This window comes from Limulus polyphemus, unplaced genomic scaffold (assembly GCF_000517525.1).
Source record: "Limulus polyphemus unplaced genomic scaffold, Limulus_polyphemus-2.1.2 Scaffold3781, whole genome shotgun sequence".
In the NCBI taxonomy this organism is placed as follows: domain Eukaryota; kingdom Metazoa; phylum Arthropoda; class Merostomata; order Xiphosura; family Limulidae; genus Limulus; species Limulus polyphemus.
In genome coordinates, this window is record NW_013669391.1 from 58357 (window position 1) to 77565 (window position 19209).

The following is a 19209-nucleotide window of genomic DNA, read 5'->3' on the forward strand; positions in this document are numbered from 1 at the left end:
ACGTAACAATATTTTTAATTTTAATTAAATGGCTTACACATTTTAAAGATCCTTGATAAACAAAATGTACAATATTTTTTTGCTTCATATATGGGTTGAATTAATTCTTGAACAGTCACTAAGTAACAAAGAATATGGATTTTCAAAGACTATTTGCTTAGTGGCACAAGTATTTACTTTATATAGAAAAGTACTCTTTTCAATAGCATTTTTTTCCCTTCGTTTTGCTGAATATTATAAATTATCATAAATACAATGTGGCTCTTTAAAACTTTAGTAGTAATGATAAGAGTACTAATAGCTAGTGAATAAAACTGTAATGAATGAGTTGTCTAGCCATATGGAACCTTTCATTATCTTCATACCCAATCAGACTAAGCTTAAGATCTTAAAATTGTTTCTTAACAAACTTCATTCTACCCCTCAAATGAATTCTTTGCCAAGATTGGCCAAGAGAACATCACATGATATGATATATTTTTCATGTTGTCTTGGGCAACAAATCATATCAATTTTGCTTGGTTGTCAAGACTGTTGATGTGTGTGTGAGACATTGTAGCAGAACTCTGCAGGCAACAATTTTTTGCAGTATTGTGAAAATACGTTGATTCATTTAGTCCTAGTTATAAAAAATTTACTCAAACCTGTAAAATGAATCTGGACATGGCATAAGATTTCAGTTTCTCACACATGAAGATCTGCAGAGTAGTTTGGTCATCTGGACTTTGCAGATGAAAATTTTTTGCAGCACAATGTAAACACTTATTCATTTAGGTCTAATTTACAAACATTGGAAATTGTGCCAGCATTCCAGACAAATTTTGAGCAGAAGTTATAGAAGTGCATACTTTATACATCTATTGGTATAATCACATGAAGACGAGCTGTTATATTTTGGAAATTAAACAATTTTTAAATCTTATTGATTCTGAAAATTAAATCAAAATCCCCAATGAAATGTTAAACTAAGATTTATACATAGGTTCAGGCATGTAGGTTAAATATACTGTGTAACAGCACTAATTAATCAGGTTTTAGTAAGAAAGAAGGTGGTGAAACAAAACAGTTATGAACTGGTGATTTGGGGGAACAGATCATTTGTTGTCCTTTGGAGTGAAAGTGGCCAGTATCTTTTTTTCCCTTCAGCATATAACCTCTAAAAAAAGAAACTGCTTACTCTCACGTTCCCAGACAACAAAATCAGGTGTTGCCCTCTTAACCAGTCAATAACTGTTCAATGTTGCCAAACAATCCAATTATTTAAAGTTCTTTTTTTAGTATTATTTCAGTGCTTCCAAAACAATCAATTAATAATTTTGGGTATTGCTTTTTAATACCAATATTTTTTTCTGAGACAAACTAAATGCATTAATTGCATATCAATAGTGTAATAACTGAAATTACACACCTCCTCCAAAGAGATGGCTGGTTCTTTCAAACCAGTGGGCTCTTCTGCTCTTGGAATCCCTTGTTCTGATTCTACAGTTGAAAGAACATTATTAGCATGACTAAAAAAATTTCACCCACACAATAAAAGTAAATTTATGACCTCATTAAACAAGAAATAAAAACTTCATATGTGCATGCAGATACTGATATATGCAGAAAAATCAAGGGTACTTTACTTTAATAAAAAGGTTCTTTAATACATGCATTATTAATTTGAACCCACCAATTTTTCATTATTTGTTTTTGAAATTAATTATAGATGCACTATAATTATTATTTTATAAAAAAATTCTTAAACAAAACTTTTAACAAATTATACTTTTTTTAACAATGCCTACATAGATGCCTGTTTTACATACATTTAAAAAAAGTATAAATGAACACAAGATACTGGTGTCAGATTTTATTTTCAAGTAACTTGAAAGAGTAAACAGGATGGCTCAAAGTGCATGAGAGAAATACATGACTACAATTATTATCACTACCTATTAAGGTATTATTAAGATAGGTTGACTATAGCTATACATACAGCAAAATGGGGTGTAACTAAGGTTTTATGGTACTACAGCTTTCTACTTTTAGGAATTGAAAGAAAGGTTTTACGACATAACAAGTTTTTACACTAAAGCCTTGGAATAAGCGCTACAGGAAAAAATAAGATACACAAAGAATACATGCATAAACCATATATCTCACTCTCCACAAAGTTTATATATTTGTTAAAGCTCTAATTCATAACATGCTTAAACCTGTTCAAGACTGTGTGTTAATTCAGCTTTAAGTGTTACTTTCTTTATCAGGGTTCAATCACAGAAGTTATGTTGTTTCATGGGATAGTTGTATTAGAGCTGATACATCAGGATTATTTTAATTCAGTTTTCTGGTTGATCAATTAAATAGAGAAGTTGAATCATAAATTTAGTTGTAAAATTTTTAAACAGATATGTTTTTGATCTGAAAGAGCCAATACTTGTTTGTAAGTCTTGTCTTTGTTTCCTGTGTATTTCATGACTTGACGATCATGTTCTTTTTAATTAATGTCAACTAAACAATTTCTAGATTATTTTTAAAGTAAAGTTCATTCATGAAGTTTTCCTTTAACTACAATGCAATGGTCTATCATCAGATGATCAGTCATTCTTTTGTTCACCTTTAGTGAATAAATTGTTTGTTTCCATTTCATTGTACCTTGTCTCTTTCATTCTACCTGCATCAGATTGCTATACCTGCCCTTATACATACATGGTTTTCAAATTTCCATTTATTGGGAAAAATCAGGTAATTGAATGCTAGGTTTATCTTTGGAATATTAGAGCATACCTCAAAAAAGGCAATGTGTTACCATCAACCAGCATCTAGTCACTGTGGAAATGGTAATTGATCTCTGCCATTGATTCTTCAAAATTATTTATCTGAGAGATAATGACCAAAAAATGCCAATGTAATCTGGCAAGACCTATGGCAATGAGGAGGAGAGCCCCCGGATGACCCACAGAAGTTTTCTACTAAATTCTTAAAGCTTTCCAATAATTCAGCAGGTCTTCCAGAACATAATGCTCTTACCACCCACCATGATGACAATGTCAGTCATTATTGTACAGATCAGTTGAGCTACAAAACAATGGTGGAAAAATCACCAACCGGAGATAGCGAGTCACAAAGGCCAGCATCCAATATTCCTAAAGTCTCTCACTGGATGATCTCTTTTAAAGCAGCTAGAAATAAGCTGCAGTGAGCAAACAAAGTCTGTCAACCTTACCCTATTCATTTCCTTGCAGCGTGGTTGCTATCATGTCCTGTGTATGATGCAATATGAATCAGCCTGGAGCCTTTCCTCATAATGAGAGAAATTCTGATGCCAGGTGCCAAAAAGAATATCATGTTCAAGTGACTTTGGTAAGTAGATGCTACAGTAGAATCTCACTTTAGTGAACATGGTGAAAGTTTTGAGGTTTAGCAGAATATTTGGGATCCAGTTGCTAGAAAGCCAATATCCATGTTAACACTGGCTCTGTAGCCATTCATGCTGAATGACATAAATGACAGAAAGCTGTTGTTGCTACAATTGACAGGTTGTAAGATGAAACAGATCTCACCTCCAATCTTCAGAGGTTAAGCAAAGGAAGATTTAGATCACTTCCTTTAGTGGCTTTGTCAGGCAAATAATTAGAATTCCTCAAATAAGGATTGGAAAATACAACATCTGCCACTCAGTGTAGATGGTCTGATGCTAAATGTCATTTAGAACCTGGAACCCAATAAATGCTGTAGCTGTAAGCCAGTGTTGCACAGAAACTATGACTTAGTAGAAAATACTATTTACTCACTAGAATTTAAAGCTCATAAGTATGGTGAAGGAGCTCCATAGTGAGTCCATGTGACATCACTTGGGTATTACACACATTATGTTTCTGAATGAAGTTGGATTACTGGAAATAAGGTTTAATTAACTTCAACTAAGCTGTTGGAGCAAAATTAATCTTCAGTAATTTCACTGGAGACATAGACCCCAAGTTATGGAAGACCATGTGGTTTTCATATTTGCATTAGATAGTTACAAGTATCCACAAAACACACAGGCTCCAGAAACGTCTTGAAGTTAACAAAATTATTTCAGACATCAAAGAAGTCTTTAACTGAATATTGAAACTACCTAGTAAAAAACCACTTAAACTTTTCTGCAAATAAAAATAATATTATGGGATGAATCTGCACAGGACAAGGATGAAATCAAGAATAATTAAATACTACACAGGTAAGTCAGACAAGCACCTAAAGCAGTATTCCACTAACCCACATCAAAAATCATTTTAAGAAAATATATTCAAGGGATAAACACTATCAAATTATATCAACTTGTATGTGTTTTTGTACCATTTTTTGGAAAAACTGTGTTGAAAAAAAAAGGATGAAATGAAGAGACTGGACACAAAGTGAAACATGAAGTGAGCAACCTTTATTATAATCAACTAATAACAAATACAGTGTATATGCTATTGATATGGGATAATGGTTTCTATGGGATCTTTTATTTTCAACTGTTTAAGCTGAATCCATGTACTGTACTGACTAAATCCAGTATTCCTTAGTTCACAAGAAACATTGTATTTTACCAGAGCAATTAGAACTATCCATGTGATTGGTCATTATTATTTGAACTAGGTGAGGTCACAACCTCGAAATATCACCTGAACTTCTATTGAAAGATAGTGATGTTGACATCCTTGCACAATGTGCAGTATTGCAGCAATACCCTCCATGGGCAGGACAGGTATTATCTACTCAAGAATAAAAATAGCTAGAACAAAATAAACTTAATAGCTTTCTTGGAAACATTATGTAAAACCTGCACATATACAGAATAATTTATATATTCAGAATAATGTTTGTTTCTTTGAAGTTAAGCACAAAGCTACACAATGAGCTATCTGTGCTCTGCCCACCACAGGGGGGGGGGGTCATTTAGAATAAATACAATATTACAAGAAAGTTGAAAATATGGTATATTCATATACCAATTTTACATAAATCAACTACAATTACAAACTCCTTAATGTATTTTGATTTGAAGTTTATTCAGACAAGGACTTCAACTTATTACCAAAGGGCCATATTGGAAGTGAATATGTTATAAGAAGGAAAGAAAACAATGCATGTTTGCTAAAAGCACACATATGTTTATCTGTTCTTATTATTTATCTCATGTTATCCTGTTCTCACTATTACTCACACTAGTCAGTTTAGTATTTTCTGATTTATAATTAACATCAGGAAGTAATCTTTATTTCATCAACAATCATTTATTTAGCTTGTTATAAGTTATGTACTATACTGTATGTATGATAGAATTTAAAGTACAAGAGTTTAAGATTAGAAAAGTAATTTAATCCTAAATTATTACACTTGAAGGCAGGGTTTCCTCTGGCTTTTCATATTTTTTCAACCATCACTCTCACCAAATGAACTTTTTTGACATTCTACATTTTTTGAGCTATGCATTTCTAATTGTAATTTAACTTTATTTCAGCAATTTCTGTTCAAAAATATTTAAGAATCTATATTTTATCATTTTTCAGCATTTATTTAGTGCAATTCTTGAAGAAACATAGACTAATGTTCAAAATTGCATTTCTGCACAGCTCCGAGGAGTTTCGCCTGTAAACAATGCACTTGTCTATTATTTTAGGATTTTTCTGCCTATCCTAAAGAATAGCTGTATTTTTACTAATAAATTATCAACCCTTGAAAACATATTATCCTTTCTTAAAATTTCAAGCATTTCTCATCTTTTTCTGCTTAAAACTTGTACAGACTTTTGATTGCCACCCTTTTATGATCATTTGCTAAATGTGGTTGGATAGAGCAAGAGTGAGACTTTTCATGTCATAGTAGTGTAAACTAAGTGGTCTGCACAACAGTTTAAGGTTTTGTTGTAAATTTTCTAGTTGGAGCTCTTATAGCATTGACCAAAGGTATTCAATAGGTATTCAAAAGTTTAAAAATTACATAAATGGAAAGTTTTTTATAGTTTCTTAAATAAAATGGCTAACTGGCTACTTAATTATTTAAAATTGCAATTGTAATATTTTTTAAAATGAAAACTTATTAGCATTATCATTTTTCATTATTTTATTATCAATTTATGTGACACTTTACACAAAATCAATGGGGTTTACAGCATATTTTAAAATCCAACAAAATGATGACAGTACGATCCCAACATTAATGATTTGCCAGTTAGGAAATGTTCAATTATCTTTTGAAAAGGATTTGAGCTAAAAGATTTTCTCAAAATAATTTTAAAACAAAAAATATTTTTATACCAAATGGGGGCCACCAGAAGATGTATATCATATTAAACTAAAGGTAGTTCCAAAATGACTTAAAAAAACACCCAAACTAGCTGAAAATAGGAAGATTAATCTCGTGTGAGAATAATTAATTAATTGATTGTAACTGATTAATATGCCCAAAAATTAATTGATTAGCACTTCCACTAATCACCCAATTCATTAATCATTATGTCAAATAATTTTGATTATTTCCCTCACTGCAGATTAGTTTACAGTATTTTTTTTATTTAGCCATTATTCAACAGATACATCTTGAAACCCATTAAATTTCTTACTGCAAGTTAATAATGCAACTAGAAATATTGACTATAATTCTGAATTAACTACATGTTTTTACAGAGATTTTGGTAAGTAAATTTTAGTAAAATGTACAAGTCTGTTGTATAAAATAACTCTATGTGTTACAAAAGTATTTATAGATATGTCTATAAATTGATGACATCAGTCTGATCCATCTGATTCAGACTCTAACAAGTTGGAGTGCAAGTTGATATTCATATGAATAATAAAAATACTTTCTCCATCGTACAGTTTACATATTGAATAAACTCTAGAACCTGTGAAATGCAGAAGTGTACAGTTTTATTCAGTATCACAGTATGTTTTATCTGGTATTTTACTCTCTACTTCTTTAGAAGGTTGTAGCATGTGCACTTTGACCTGCACACATGCACATAGAATTTATAAAATCACATATCATACGTAAGTGTATTTATAATTATCCCAGTTTCAAACAATTTGATTTAATGAACGATTGAAATTTCAAGAGCAATTAAAAAATACCTTCACTGGGAGAGCTCTCCTCTCTGACAATGTATGTCCCTGGAGCAGCAGGGTCTTTGGACTCAGTTTGAGTTTTTAAGTTTTTCCAGAAACGAAGGAGTATTTCAGAACCTATATCTGCATTGTTGAATGAAAGTTAAACAAAAGTTCATAAGCAAAACTAAATGAAGAAATATAGAAATATGCATACCTTTTGTGAAATGAGAATGTTTTTTTTATATTTCAATGTACTTTATATTTTAAAAAGCACTGAAGATTGTATCTCTTTCATTGCAAACACAAATGATAAATAAGCTTGTTGCTTCATGCAATGTTTGGAAAACAATGTTCAGTACTTATTTGATCGACACTGAAACAAAGAAAACCAGGAGAGCTAAATAAATTATTTAAGTTGTTCAATCTCTTAATACTGTTTACAGTATTAGTCCAATAGATCAATGCCATACTGGAGAATTAATGTTTACTATACTTCTGAAATTACTATGTGTATCTTCAAGACATTTGGTAACATTAAAAGTTTGTTGTACACAGAAGATCAGAATTTTCAATAAAGTATTTGTGTTAAAGATTTGTCTGAATTTCTAAACCCTTTATTGAGTTAATCTGAGTGAAAGGCAATTTTTATAGAAACAATAAAAATACTTCTTTTCATCTTAAAGTTTTCGTATTTAATATTCATAACCTGTAGAATTTTCTAAATTAACATCAAAAGTTTTGTTCAATAAAACTTTACTTTATTACATCTAGTTTTATATATTTTTATTGCTTTACAGCCGTACTTAGTCTCAGAGTATGCTAAAACATCTTTGTGCAAACATACAATCAAAGTACAATCATGTCACACTATGTGAACATGGTTACCTTGAGTATTATGAAAAAATATCTTTTTTATTTAAAGTTTTCTCAGCTAACCTAACAAGTTTCACTTTTTTTTTACATTTTGGTTATTTTTATAACAATATAAAATATACATAAAAAATAAGAAATTTAGTACTTGCATTTGGACTTGGGCCTTTTACCATTGAAGATAAGACACACTAGGACTACTTTTTTGTGATAATGTTTGTTGTCCACATAATAATTCATGTTTATTTCAAATATGCATTTTAAAACACAAAAAAAATGTATAAGGCACTAAAATAGAATGTCCCAAAACTATTATAATTAATAGTTTTCTAATTAAGTTATAAATAGGTTGAAAAATTTTATTAGCTGCTTTAAGCTGAATATCACAATCTCAAACAATGAAATTTAAACCAAATATCTACTTATGAAAAGCAAAACAAAATACCCCATATAAGAATCTTGTAGAAAAATGTGCTCTTTTCATTAGTTGTAAATAATCCAATACCAATGTTGGCAAGAATTGTTAGTATTTTTTTGAAAGACAGAATGATACAGGAGGGAAAGGCACAATAAGCTGGAAAATCTATTTAAATATTTCCTTTTTAAATTAATAAATTCAAATTTAAATAATATGAAAAATTGAATTATAAACTACATTTTTATGCCAAGCTTATTGACATAGATTAAAAATAAATTTATTTATTTAATTTTGAATGTAACTCTGTAAAACATTGTGACATGCACAATTTGATCCTGCAATAAACACAGGGTTAATGGAGTTGCAACTTTGTAAAGAACTATAAACATGAAGCTTATTTGATCCAATGACACATATATACAGTTTTGAAAGAAGAAAGAAGTGAACCAAAATAAACATAATGAACACAAATCTTAAAAACTTTACAAAGTAGCCTCTATATTAGAAATATGAGACTACTACTACCTTACTAATGAAAAAACACCTTCTGACCAACTCTGGCTTGATTTATTGATTACAACACTTACAAAAGTTATTACCATAATTTTATGTAAATTGAAATTATTTCTTTATATACTGTTGCCATATAAAAACTAGTAATTAAAAGAACATTGCGGTAAAATAGACAAATATGTCACTAATAAGGTAACAATACATTAAAAACAGGATTTTTTACACCTGTCTTTACAGTTACAAATCTATAAAATGTAACAGTGGCTTTAAAATGAAGTTAAAGAAAAAACCTTACAAGAACCAGGACGAGCAAACATTTCTTGAGGTGTTTCTTGAAGAAGAGGTAGTTCCTTGAAAATAAAGTAATTTATATTTTTATCATTAATATTTAAAGCAAAAATCTACAATTGAATAATATTCTAAGATCATATTTATTGTAATGGTTTCTTTCTTGAGTTATTATTTAGAATTACAAAGGATTTCTCATCACCTTTGGTAACAATTTGCAAATCCAATCAGCTTCCCTTGGCCATCCCCATGGTTTGTCAACTATACAAGTTAAAAGGCCTGACCTTCCTGATGCAATTCAGTTGAATTGTGGTAATTTGAGGTCCAAAAATTTAGCATTTCAAAACAAGATATATCTGTAATGCTGAACTATAAGGGTAAAGCAAAGGAAATCTTAATTCAAGCTGTGAAAAACAAGCTACGTGAAGAACAGTTACCATTTACATACTAGAAGTGACCCAAGAACAGAATGACCCATTGCAGCTAAAAAAGGAACATTAAACAAGATAATTCACACAGACGTAGGACTGCAAAAGCAACACATATTTCTCAAGTTTCTGCAAAAGTCTGGAAATTTATTATGGTTCTACCAGTGATAAAATATTTCAAATATGGTACAGAGCATGTCAAGAAAGTTTTCCATAGAATGTAATGTAGTTCCAACTGTAATAATAATTTAAACATCTAGAGAGTTGAGAAAATGTCCAGAATGATCTCTGCATGCTATCAAACTAAACCACATGAAAATTCTATATTTCTCCAGCCACACATCTATAAGTCAACATGCCAGTTTCTCTGTAAAATGCAAGTAAAGATGGAAATTCATACCATACCATTCACAGACATTTCCCATTGACTTATGTATCTTTGATGTCATTATTCACAGTTCATGAAGGCATGTAAAAAAAGGGACAATAGTGATTTCAGTGTGTATTGCACAAAAATATCTTACAAAAACAGCAGTCCGTATATAACGACATCATGTAGGGTGAGGGTGAAGGGGTTGTAAGGCCAAGGCATTCATTCTTGTATTATTATCAAAGATTGTAAAGTCACTACTAAACTTATTTAACAATCCAACTATAAATAAAACAGTTATCTAATAGAAATGTAAGGTGATGATTAAATGTTAAATTCTAATTTAGAACCAAACATCAACCTTACACAAGTTATCTAACAAAGTATGAAAATACACTGTACTAATTATAATTTACTCTCAGTCATCCTGCAGTACAACAAAAACAAATAAACTAAATTAAATGAAGCTAGATTGGATCCTTTCTTGTGATTTGAATATTATGTGTTTGCCAAATAATATATATGTAAAATTTAATTTTTAAGCAGATGTTATTACCAAAAACCTATGACTAATTAACATACAATAGGATGAGTAAGCCTTTCATTTGCTGTGGCCATTCCTGAACGCATTTCTTCTCTAGAGATTGTGATGTTCAAATCATACAGACGTCGTCGTGGTCGCTTAGGTCTTTGGACAACTGGTTCCAGTTCCTCCAGTTCAAACTCACTAGAAGGTTCTCTACGTTTCTAAAATCAGTAATAAATAAGAAGATTATTACATAAGTATTTGGAATAAATCAATGAATGAGAAATTAATAATTGAAAGGTTTCTTAAGAAATAACAAATAATATTCTAAGCTAAAGCAGTTTTCAAAGAATCAAAGCTACAATTAAGAAATGTTTTTATATGAAATGTAGAATTTTTCATGAATGTTTGTTCATATCAGATAAAATGTTAAAAATACATTTTGAACTTTAAAATGTAAATTTCATTAATTCATAATAATCTTTAAAAAATCTACGGATGTTCTAAAACATTATTATGTTTATGTATTGTATAAATTGTTCTAAAATGAAGTTTTATGTATATCAGAATTTTACAATAGCTTCCTACTAAGAAATACAAAAGTAATAATCACATTAAATATAGATGTAGGGCTGGATTAATGCAAAGGGCACACAAGGCCATGACCTAGGGCCCTGCACTTTCACGACTGTATATTATCATATTAATTGATTAAATTAAATCAAAAATTTTGAACCAATTATTTTTGTCAAAATTTGTTTTATTATTTGTTTCCCTTCGTTTTTTTTAAACAATAAATATAACATAATGAATGGCATCACTATGAAGGCAGCAGTTTTAGGCTGGTGTGATGGACTTCATCTGTTGAAGTTAGTGAAACATTATACTGCTTCTGCACTCCCTAAGTTAAAATGCATCATTTTGGTGTGTAACTCATCACGCTTCAAGCATTGGTGATCAGGCCATTCTGATGCCAGAATCAGAATAATCAGCAGAACATTTAGCTGTTAGGCTACTCAACAGTTCTCTACTTTAGCGATAGTTTTTTGGCTAAATCAAAGGTCTTAATAGCTTTTGAAAACCTAAGTTGGGTGTTTATAAAAGTCTCTTAGATTGTTATAAGAGATTTGAGACTATAATGAACAATACGTAATATACAGTGACCATTTCTTTCCTAGCCCATCCCTACATACTAATCACTACCGTGCTTAGTGATAATTATTTTACCTTCATCTAAAGTTAATAGCTTAAAAAGGGAGAGAAAGAACAAAACAACTGAATAATGTTTTTTTATTTAAAATTTTACATTATATTCTTGAATGGTTATTTTTTAAAGATTTAACAACGCATAGCACAAAGCTACAATAAATCTTAAAAATAAACTTTCCAATTTACTTAATAAAAAACCATGAATGTTGAAAAATATAACAAACACAATTTTTGTAAATTATCAATGTAATGTTTGGAATTACTTCTTTCATTTGTAAAATAACTTAAAATAAACCATGTTGTAATGTTATTTAAATATTTATTTTAGTCTTTTCAGTTACAGTTGTAATCCAAAGCCTCATCAAATTTTGTTTCTATCCTTGGATAAGAAGTATGACTAAGTACCCTAGCTCTCACTCTTGCAGGCTTTACTCCAACTGCAGGTGTAACTTCAGGACCTTCTTCTAATGGTGCTGAAGGTTTTACAGGTCTTGTAGGTTTTGAAGGCTCTGTTATCACAGCAGGAGTTGCTTCTGTAGGAATCTGCACATCTTCTTTGGTGCTATTAAAAAATTTGACATTCTAATTCCAGAAAAACAGTATCTTCACCAAGATTTGAGCAAAATACAAAACTTATTTCAAAATTTTAAAAACCTTACAAATTACTTAGGTGAAAACAAAAGACAAACATAAAAATCCATCAAAAAACATTGTTTATGATTAATTCATACATTTGTTAAAAAATCCTATAAAAACTTGTAAGAATAATTGAAGATGTTTTTGCAACTTACTTTTTTAAATTCTAGATTCTTATTATCAAGGTCATTCAAAGTTAAACAGCAAACTATTTTAATATTTGAATTATTTTTATTTATTTATCAAGCTACTTTTCCAAAATGAAATGCAAGCCTGGGTACAAATAATAAGATTCATTGAAATTAAAATATGAATATGAGCCAAAACAAACATCAGTTCAAGATACCCTAGGTTTTTCTTACAATAGTTAATTACACAGGCCTGCAATGGTTTTATTGTCTTGAAATTTTTACATGTTCTACAGCAATTCCAGTATGCTGAATCCGAAAATGATAACCATTTCTCTCCATCATGTACAGGTTTTTTACAAAATGTCATGTGTACTTTTAAGTAAGTGAATCATTTTCATTGAAATTGGGTCACATTTTGTTATGCTTAAAATGTTGACAACCACTGGCTATAGATTTCTCTAGACCAATCGTGACATGAGAGCCTTATTGATCATTCTAGAACCAACGAGAAACACATCACTAGTATACAAATGGTTAACAGGACACATGATGTGTCATTTGTGGATAGTATTTGTTTGTGTGTGCACTTTGACATTATTTTTTTCTTTTCAATATTATTTATTTGTAAGAAGTTGTTTAAATGACCCAAACATATTCTGTTATATTTGTGGTAAATCTGTTGTAAAAAAGAAAGGCAAAATGTTACAAAATTCCTCAAAAAACAAAACTTGTGGACCAAGACAAGTCATGGGCTTCACACAAAGTTTACACCATTTGTGTCAAAGAGTTGAGACAATGGACTAAAGGTAATAAAAAGTCTTTGCCTTTCGGAATTCCAATGGTCTAGCACGAGCCTAGAAACCATGAAGATGACTGTTATTTTTGCTTGTGTAACGAGCAAATCTACAACACTTGAAATAAAAAGGAAATTTCTTATCTGAACCTTCAATCTGCTATAAGACCTGATGTACCTGAATCTATTCCACCGGAGACTCTTGATACAGTTTCATCTGATTCTGATGTCAATAGAAATGATGAAGATATTGTTTTTGAACCTGAAACGTCTGGTGAACCACAACTTTTCACATGAGGTGAACTTAATGATTAGGTGAGAGATTTGGGCCTTCCAAAGGATTCTTCAGAGATTTTGGCATTCAGACTTCGGGCTAAGAACTTACTTTCTCCGGGGACATCATTTTACTAGTACAGAAATTGTGACAAAGAGTTTATACCATATTTTTCACAAGAAGGTTCACTGGTTTATTACAATAATATTGCTGAATTAATACCAATGCTAGGAGCTGCAGTCTATGAACCAAGTGAGTGGCGATTGCTCTTTGATTCCACCAAAAGAAGTCTAAAAGGTGTTCTCCTTCACAATGATAACATACATGCATCTGTTCCTATTGCTTATTCAGTTCACTTGAAGGAAACATACAAAAATCTCAAACTTCTTCTTAATAAGGTCAAATACAAAGAACATGGTTGGCTACTTTGTGGAGACTTAAAAGTCCTTTGTGTGTTGCTGGTTCAACAATCTGGTTATACAAAGTTTCCATGTTTTTTGTGTGAATGGGACAGCATAACACGAAGAAGGGAGTTTTGTTGGGCCTCAGATTAGGATATTGACTTTGGATGAACACTTCGAAAGGACAGTGAGGAAAGTTGAAAAAGAAGTGTGGATTACCTTTAAAGATGTTATTGACAATTTTTTAGGAAACAGAAAGGTACCAAATTACAAAAATAATGTCAGTAACATGCTTGATAAATTCAAAGAGTTGGGTTGTAATATGAGCTTGAAAGTTCATTTCTTACACTCACATATTGACTATTTCCCTGAAAATCTCAATTCCATCAGCAAACAACAAGAGGAAAGGTTTCATCAAGATATCAGGGAAATGGAGAGGAGGTATCAGGGAAGGTGTAACATCAGCATGATGGCTGATTATAGCTGGTCATTGAAACAAGATGCTCCAGATGCAATACATAAAAAAAAGACCACTACATATAGTTTTGAGATTAAAAGACGTAGATTTCACAAAAAAAGATCAGGATGAATGAGGATGCATATTTGTTTGATATCAATGTTCTTTCCTTTTCTTCAGTTTGTTTGTATTTTTGTTAACAAACATAATAATAAAAATTGTTCATTGTGATAAACAAAGTAATAACATGATCAAAGTAAGTTTTTTCTTCCCGATTTCTAAAAAATCCTACATGATAGAAAAAAAAAGAGAAAAAGAATATTATTTTGAAATCTGTGTAGCTGAATGATGGAAAATCTGTTATTAAAACCAAATCACCTTTTATAAAGTTTAAATTCACAGGCCTGTGCTATTTGATGTTGAAGCTATTTATTGATACTTGTTCAAATAAATCAAAGTAATTAAACCATGTTAGAAATAGTTAAGATCACAACAATATAAAACTAAACTGAATACATACAAAGTAGGATACCTGGGTACAGTTACAGGGGGAGAGGATATGGGAAGAAAAGGTTGTTCTGGGATGACACTAAGGGATTCAAATACCTCTTTTTCATATTCATCCATTTCAAGTGGTGGAAGCTCCATTGCTCCTGGAACCTATAACAGAGTCAAAATTTTGTCATGTAATATACAGTGGGAAAGCATGAACTTGACATGTTCACTTAAAATTTCAATGTCACATTGCACATACAATATGTTACATGATAATGAGTAAAGCAGCTTGAGCTATTTCTTACTTTATATTTGATTTATTGTGTTGTTATAATTTTATTACTATAGCCTGTTTTGCAATAAAGTTGGAAAGATTAAATAGTGTGTTCCTATCCTATGTTTTGAAAATGAAATCCAAATTTCACATTTTAGCTAAACTGGTTAAGTGTTAATAAAAAACTTAAACTCAATTTAAAACTTAAATTTTACAAACAGCTACAGAAACAATAAATTTTGATTCATAAATATTCAATTTATAAACAAAGAAGATAAAGTGCATAATTAGATCAATTTTTTTGCATATGAAAATATTTCATTAAAAAAAATGTAACCTAGCAATCACAGTTTTACTTAACTGATTCAAAAATAACATATTTCACTCACAATGGTATCTAAAGCATGTGAAGGTTATTTTGCTATGCACAATGAACTGAGAAGTATGCAACACATAGGAAGAATGCATGAAAAATAAATACCATGTAATATTGCATAATATTCTCAGTTAAAGGATAAGTATAATTTATAATATTATAGCTATGACAAAGAAATGAATTACAGTTTAATGTGGTCAAAACATTCCATGAACCATGGCTTACTTCAGAGAATACATTTAGATGTTTCAGTCACATGAAGAAACACTGGATGAACGTAGACAGAGAACTTCTAAACTCTGGTTTGAACTGAATACTGATTCTGTTAATTGGGTTTACTTGGCAATGTAGTATTGCAGTTAGCTGCAATAGAGCTTAATCTATATTACCACCTTAAATAGTTTAATTTTAAAATTTCCTAAGATGCTTATCAACTGCAGTTTTTCAAGTAGCCTAATGTTTTAATAGCTTTGTTTTGAGTTTACTTACTGATTAAGTATATTTTATTACAAGTTACAGCTGTGACAGTAAGTAATATTTGTATTTAGAACAGGTATGACATTCAGTTCACTGGTGTGATCAAAACATTATGCCTGTTCTAAATACAAATCTTATTTACTGTAAAAGTTGTAACTTGTATAAAAAATATAGCCTTATGTTTGTCCACTAAAGCTCATTCTCTTGTATACAAGAGCCATTTATAACGACAAGTTCACTTGAAAGCAAAGAGTGAAGTGATTAAAGTAGATATTTAAGACATTAATGTGCTACCTTAGCTTTATTTTTATGTGAAGTGATTTTGTTTATAATACATTTTGCCCCAGTCACTTATTGTTGTTAAAGTCATTCTTATTTACACTTTGTATTTCAAATCTTATCAAAGTTCTTACTACTTTGGTTTATTAACTTTCTTATTAGTTTTAAATGTATCTTAGAAAAAACCACAGATCAATCATTAAAAATAATGTTGTTATCAAGACCAGACTTGTTATTTCAAAGTTTAACATGTTTATCTGTGTTCCTTTTTATTCTTGAAATTTCTTATTTTTTAATTCTATTAACACAGAAAGCTAATTTTCAAGACAATGTCAGAAAGCGGCATATAATTGGAAGATGTGAGATTTCCAACAGAATAAAAGGGACATCCAAGTGTCTTGATATGGCCACTGAACCAAGGAAACACACAACACCTTGAGACATTCTAAGCTTTTGCTAGGAAGCTCTTTCTTCTGACTCCAAAGTCATCAGATGGGCAGTGTGCACCATAAAATAGAAATTTAGAGCTACTGGCTCAGCTGATAGTCATCCTGAGAAGAAAGGAAGACTACCTAACATTCCAAATGTCATCCAAGTATTTGTTATTGGATTGAACAAGCCTGATAACATATTCTGGACTATGCTAACAAATGCTGAAGCCTCTAGGTGTTGAAAGCTAGAAAATCATAATTCTTTGAGGAGTAGTACTTCAGCTGAGTCAGCCAAGAAAGTAGAAAGAGGGCTTTGTCTTCTCTACAACATCCCATGGGTGGAGAAAACAAGCAAATCAGCCCATGACTTTCAAACACATGAAAAAGAAGAAACTAGAACATTTTCTAAAGTGTTTCAGGCAAGTGATAGCTTGGAACAATTGGAGTCATGAACAGATGATGCAACACCCAATGCTGAGTGTGGGCAGTACAGAGTTTGACAGTGTTGAGCATTTAGATGAGTCTTAGGTTTTGAATATGGGCTGGGATTCTTTTAGAGAAGGTGTCTGTGACTTGTTGGCAATAAATATCAACAATAAATGGACAGCACACAATCCACTTGTTTTAAAATAATATATTCAAAACAAGTCAAAAGTATGTACAAAATTTTGTTTCACTATTATCTTTTCTTGTCAAAAGTCCACACATGTTAGTTCAGTACTTTAGAACTCAACTGATAGGAAAATTATTTTTCTCTACTCTGTTTCTTACTTTGCAGTCTGTGATAGATTCACTTATATTGCCCTGTGAGTTACCACAGTTGTATCCAGAACTTCAAATAACTGTCTTCTTTTTGTCAAAGTCCACACAGGCGGGTTCAATTACTTTAGAACACCCTTTGACAAGACAAATTATTCTCCTTTATATCTACTATTATTACAATACCAGCTGTGAAACTCACTTAAAATATTGCCCATTATGACTAAACTAACAATCAGTTTCATTAACTTTGAAATTTTCTGACTTAACTTCTTTGGAAATTGCCCTTCATGGCTAAATTGCCAATCACTCAGTCTAGATCTATCTAATTATCTCTCAGTTAACTTGCTTTCTTGATTTCCTCTCTGTATCTGCATGTATTTATAACACGTGACAGAAAAATCTAGTCCTCTAATGACAACAATATTACACACAACAAGAAAAACTTAGAATTGTTGAGTAAGATGACATCAACAATATTATGAAAGTCTAGTACAACAGTTAAACTGCATACACAATGTATGACTTGCACAAAGTTACACTATAAAATTTTTTACAACTGTCACTTCCAAAATAATCAACTTTTAATATTCTTGTTATGAAAATTAAACAATCATCAAAAAAATTCAAATCACTAAATAAACTAAATAATAACTCTTTAACTGAACAGTTTTTGTGTATGACTTGCACAAAGTTACACTATAAAATTTTTTACAACTGTCACTTCCAAAATAATCCACTTTTAATATTCTTGTTATGAAAATTAAACAATCATCAAAAAAATTCAAATCACTAAATAAACTAAATAATAACTCTTTAACTGAACAGTTTTGTATATCGAACAATGAGCAGCAACTAGTAAATGGTCTAGCTGAATTGCACTGAAGACTCAAGCCAGTAGAAAAAAAAAGCTCCACCTTGAAGATGGAGTTGAAAGTTAAAAAATGTTGGCTCCAAAAAACTGTTCACACATGTGAATAATTGTTTGTTTGTAGTTAAACACAAAGCTACAAAATGAGTTATCTGTGCTCTGTCCACCATTGGTATCGAAACCATGTTTTTAGCATTGTATGTCTGCAGACATACCACTGTGCCACTGGGAAGCCACATGTGAATAACAGCAATGTTTCCCTGAGAAGGCATATCCAAGTATGAAATTTACAGACCATGAGAAAGTCTTAATGATAAGTTCACTAAGGGTTTATCAATCAGGGACATTTTGTATATAACTAAAGTTGTTATTGTAACAAAGTGGTATATAATACTCAAACCAAACATGTTACTAGACATGAGAAGGTCAGCAGCTGTAAGTTACCCACAACATGCTTCTAAGATGTCCTGATGTCACAAAGTTCAAGACTGACAAAGCTACAAGCAAAATCATGTATTGTACTTGTTCTTAGTGGATAGCAGTTAGTTTCCCTACAGACAACACTCTCAATATGAGGTGCAGAGTATTTGCTGGATAACACTGGAAAATGATAAACTGTTTAAATCCGGTCATGCAATAAGAGAGGCAGCAGGTTTTTTTCTTGGCCAACTGCCAGGCAACAGTAGAAAAGTTGATGAGAAACAATGGCTACCATTGATTTGGCTAGATGAAACTAATGGAGTTTGTTTTAAACCTGGGTAGGTGTAGCAGCTTGTTTTTCTCCAAAAATATAATGGTCACCTTAAAAATCTTGCTACAGGTTTGGTCAAATCAGCAGAGTTCGTGACCCCAAATGGACCTTCATAGTTTCT

At 30.9% G+C, this 19209-nt stretch overlaps 1 protein-coding gene across 3 annotated transcripts in view; it reads right to left on the bottom strand.

The window, feature by feature from the left end:
• LOC111088445 (proteoglycan 4-like) overlaps positions 1 to 15027 on the bottom strand; it is a 59762-nt gene extending 44735 nt beyond the window's left edge. For 2 of the 3 annotated variants that reach the window (XR_002612970.1, XM_022398577.1), the window contains exons 1-6: positions 14982 to 15027; positions 12089 to 12245; positions 10531 to 10695; positions 9158 to 9212; positions 7086 to 7202; positions 1409 to 1479 (exon numbers count right to left, since the gene is read on the bottom strand). Coding sequence is in view for 2 of the 3 variants with exons in the window: in XM_022398577.1 (XP_022254285.1) it covers positions 1409 to 1479; positions 7086 to 7202; positions 9158 to 9212; positions 10531 to 10695; positions 12089 to 12245; positions 14982 to 14998 (582 nt within the window). In the remaining variant the exon portion in view is untranslated. The remainder of the gene's footprint in view (positions 1 to 1408; positions 1480 to 7085; positions 7203 to 9157; positions 9213 to 10530; positions 10696 to 12088; positions 12246 to 14981) is intronic. The other variant, XM_022398578.1, reaches the window with a different exon arrangement.
• Positions 15028 to 19209: the final 4182 nt, after the last annotated feature.